Genomic DNA, 2,881 nt, shown 5'->3' with positions numbered 1-2,881 from the left:
CTGGACAGATCTCCATTTTTCCCCCCATTTCTGTTTTGTAGTTCGCTAAAGGTCAAAAAATTTCCTCACCAACAACAACACCAGCTGATGACTCATGCTCACTTTGTGTGAAAACCTGCTCCCCGCTGCCTCTGATTGGCTGTCTTATGTGATAAAAGAATCCTCAGTTGATCACTTTTGTTTACCTGCCTCTTTGCTGCTAAAAAAAGCAAAATTGTAGCTTCTTTATTTCAAACTAAAAGATCAAAAACACGAGAAATTACAGAAAACAAAAACTTTATTAACCAAGGAAAAGAATGAATGTTTTTCCAAAAACAGTGACACATTATTCTGGATATTAACTAAAATTTAATTTAACAATATTTTACATGAGTTCTGGCAGGGTCAGAGCCACGGCATCGGCTCAGCCGCTGACGGCGGCCTCGAACGGGTAGTGCTGGGGGAAGTCATGAATGACCTTCAGGGCTTCGTTGTACAGCTCCAAATCTGCCGGACAGACACAGAGACAGTTAGGGACGCCGACTATTTCCTGGAGAGTTAGCAGAGCTTCACTGGACTCCCACCAAAGGGGGTGCCGCGGTCTTCTCGCAGCAGGTTGTATGTGGCGGCCATCAGGACTCCTTTGTTGGACACTAATCCGATCACCTCCACCACGCCGCTCAGCTCCTCCTCCAGCTGGAAACAAGTTTTCACCCCCTTTCAGTGCTAAAAAGACATTTTTTTTCTGACAGAGTTTGACGTCACCAGCAGGGGTACTATTTTACAGCGACTGTGGCAATTTCGCTTCAATAGCCGTGCGACCACAGGGACGCCAGCGATTACAAACCCTTTTGAAGTATAAACCGGACCTAAAGCGCACTCACAATATCTCTGTAGTTGATGGAACTTTACACAAAAACAAAAGATCAGTCCACCACCTTAAGAAAAAAAAGCATGATTTCAGTTTAGTTTCTGTGGGTGCAGACTCAAAATTGTCGAAATATATACCTAAAGTCTTTAGAAGAAAAGACTTTAGGCCTTTTAAGAATTCCTTTGTGTTCATTATTTTTAAGATCTTTCACAACTTTAAGATGACACGCAAAAAAAGAAAAGAAAAACAAATGTAAACATAAAAAAGAAAGAAAGAAATCTCTCAGCAGTGGGAGGCTTTTGGCAATTGGAATCAGCAAATGTAGCACTACTTCCTAAATAATACAGATAGGATGAATGTAACTTTATAACTTTATCTATTCCGATTTTATTAAAACTTAGCAAAAAAAAAATTATATTGCATAAAGAACATGAACCCAAACTACTCCGTCCATCCATCGTGATTAATTGATGAATTATGAGAAATCTAAAAGCAAAATATAATAAATACAACTAGAAATATAATTGTAGATTTTTTTCAGTATTTAAGTATTTCAGTATTTAATTTAGATTAAGAATTAAATTTATAACATCTTTTTTATAAATACATGAAAAACATATTTTCTGATTTAATTTCTCATGAATCAACAACAACAAAAAAGACATATGCATTTGTGTATCAGACAGTCTTAAATAATATTTCATTTGTTCAGTGATCTATCTAGCAAAAACATTCAAATGTTTCATGGAACAGGAAGTACCTTAGAACTGTCAGACATGCGCGTTATAGTTTGTGGGCGGGACTTCCGCAGGCAGTGAGGTTTAATACTTTTGGGAATAAGAATGCTCACCGATGCAAACACAAAGATAAGCAAAACGATTAGATAAATCATACAAAAACACACTAAAAAACATTAATTTAATTTTGCCATTTGCCAATTTGTCTTTTTAATAAAGTACATGTTGTCAAATTAAGTCATTCCGAAACGTAGTTTGGAGACAGTCATGTCGTGAGAGTTTTTTTTCTTTTTCTTAGGAAGGTAAAGTCACTACGAAGTTAAAAGTTGTTTAAAAATGCGAAAAACAGGTTTACTTTACACAATCAATGTCTTAAACATCCAATATCAGCCTATGGACCAACAGGAACTGGACGGGAGTCCCAGCAGCACGGGGCTGCTGTGTGTGCGCGTACTCACACAGCAGTTGAGCTCCACGGTCACCGTCTTCCCCTCTCCGTCCACCGCCGTGAACGTCTTCCCGGAGGGATGAACCTACAACACAAAGTAAAAACTCGGTAACTGAAACGCCTGTCACCACCAAACCCCACAGGACTCGAACGAAACCGACCTTAGACACCCGGCACACGAAGCAGACCGCCTGGTTGATGTGCTGCAGCAGCATTGAGCAGTTAATTCGGGGTTTCGGAACATCTATGATTCCTGCCATCTTCCCGCCACAGACACGAGACTGAAGCAGCTGGGCGCGGGAAGCCTGGGAGTCTTTTGTTTTTACACCGGGCGTTGTAACGCGGGTGGAGACGAACAGTGGGCTTAAAAAACCGGTGGAATTTGTTGAAGCAAAAAAAGAACACGGTGAGTAAAACAAACGCCTAGTTTCTAGGTACACGCCTCCTCCTTCTTCATCTAAGCGGTTTCAGGGAGATTAGGCCTTCATTGGTGTTTTTACCGCCACCTACTGTCTGAACGGATTCAATACAACACGTTTAAACGTTTGTGTTGCTTGAAATCGAAAATGTAATCTCGAAATCTTCCCTTCTCTGTTATTTATCATGAAGGGACAGGCTAGATCTTAGTTAGTGTGATTACCTCTTTTGTGAAAAAAGATGTACATTTGCAAAATAGTAAGAATAACAATTATAAGCAATAAATAAAGATATTTTTTTGTAAACGATCATTTCTGGGAGACCATGGTGAGCTTAAGAGCCTGGGAGTTTTTTGAATATACTATCCTTTAAGTGTTTTCATGCATTGGTGTTGCTTCATCAGTAGGATGTAAATGTCTGTATCACCTG

The 2,881-nt window shown here is 39.5% G+C and overlaps 1 protein-coding gene across 1 annotated transcript; it reads right to left on the bottom strand.

Annotated features, from left to right (window-relative positions):
* Positions 1 to 259: 259 nt before the first annotated feature.
* Positions 260 to 2,433, bottom strand: rpa3 (replication protein A3). The gene is made up of 4 exons (XM_004074158.4): positions 2,197 to 2,433; positions 2,046 to 2,120; positions 564 to 675; positions 260 to 486 (listed from the first exon to the last, which is right to left on the bottom strand). The coding sequence occupies exons 1-4, from the start codon at positions 2,293 to 2,295 to the stop codon at positions 404 to 406; spliced, it is 369 nt and encodes a 122-aa protein (XP_004074206.1). The 5' UTR covers positions 2,296 to 2,433; the 3' UTR covers positions 260 to 403.
* Positions 2,434 to 2,881: the final 448 nt, after the last annotated feature.

This window comes from Oryzias latipes, chromosome 11 (genome assembly GCF_053564925.1).
Source record: "Oryzias latipes strain Hd-rR chromosome 11, Olatipes_Hd-rR_3.1".
Lineage (NCBI taxonomy): Eukaryota > Metazoa > Chordata > Actinopteri > Beloniformes > Adrianichthyidae > Oryzias > Oryzias latipes.
Note: the sequence above shows the minus strand (reverse complement) of the source record. Positions and strands in the feature narration are given on the sequence as shown.

What these genes read in the sequence shown, in the direction of transcription:
- rpa3 (XM_004074158.4), bottom strand. Translation starts at nt 2,295, where the DNA reads ATGGCAGGAATCATAGATGTTCCGAAACCCCGAATTAACTGCTCAATG. An exon ending in CCGTGGAGCTCAACTGCTGT is followed by an intron (nt 676 to 2,045) that starts GTGAGTACGCGC and finishes ACTTGTTTCCAG; the next exon opens with CTGGAGGAGGAGCTGAGCGG. An exon ending in AGACCGCGGCACCCCCTTTG is followed by an intron (nt 487 to 563) that starts GTGGGAGTCCAG and finishes TCTGTCCGGCAG; the next exon opens with ATTTGGAGCTGTACAACGAA.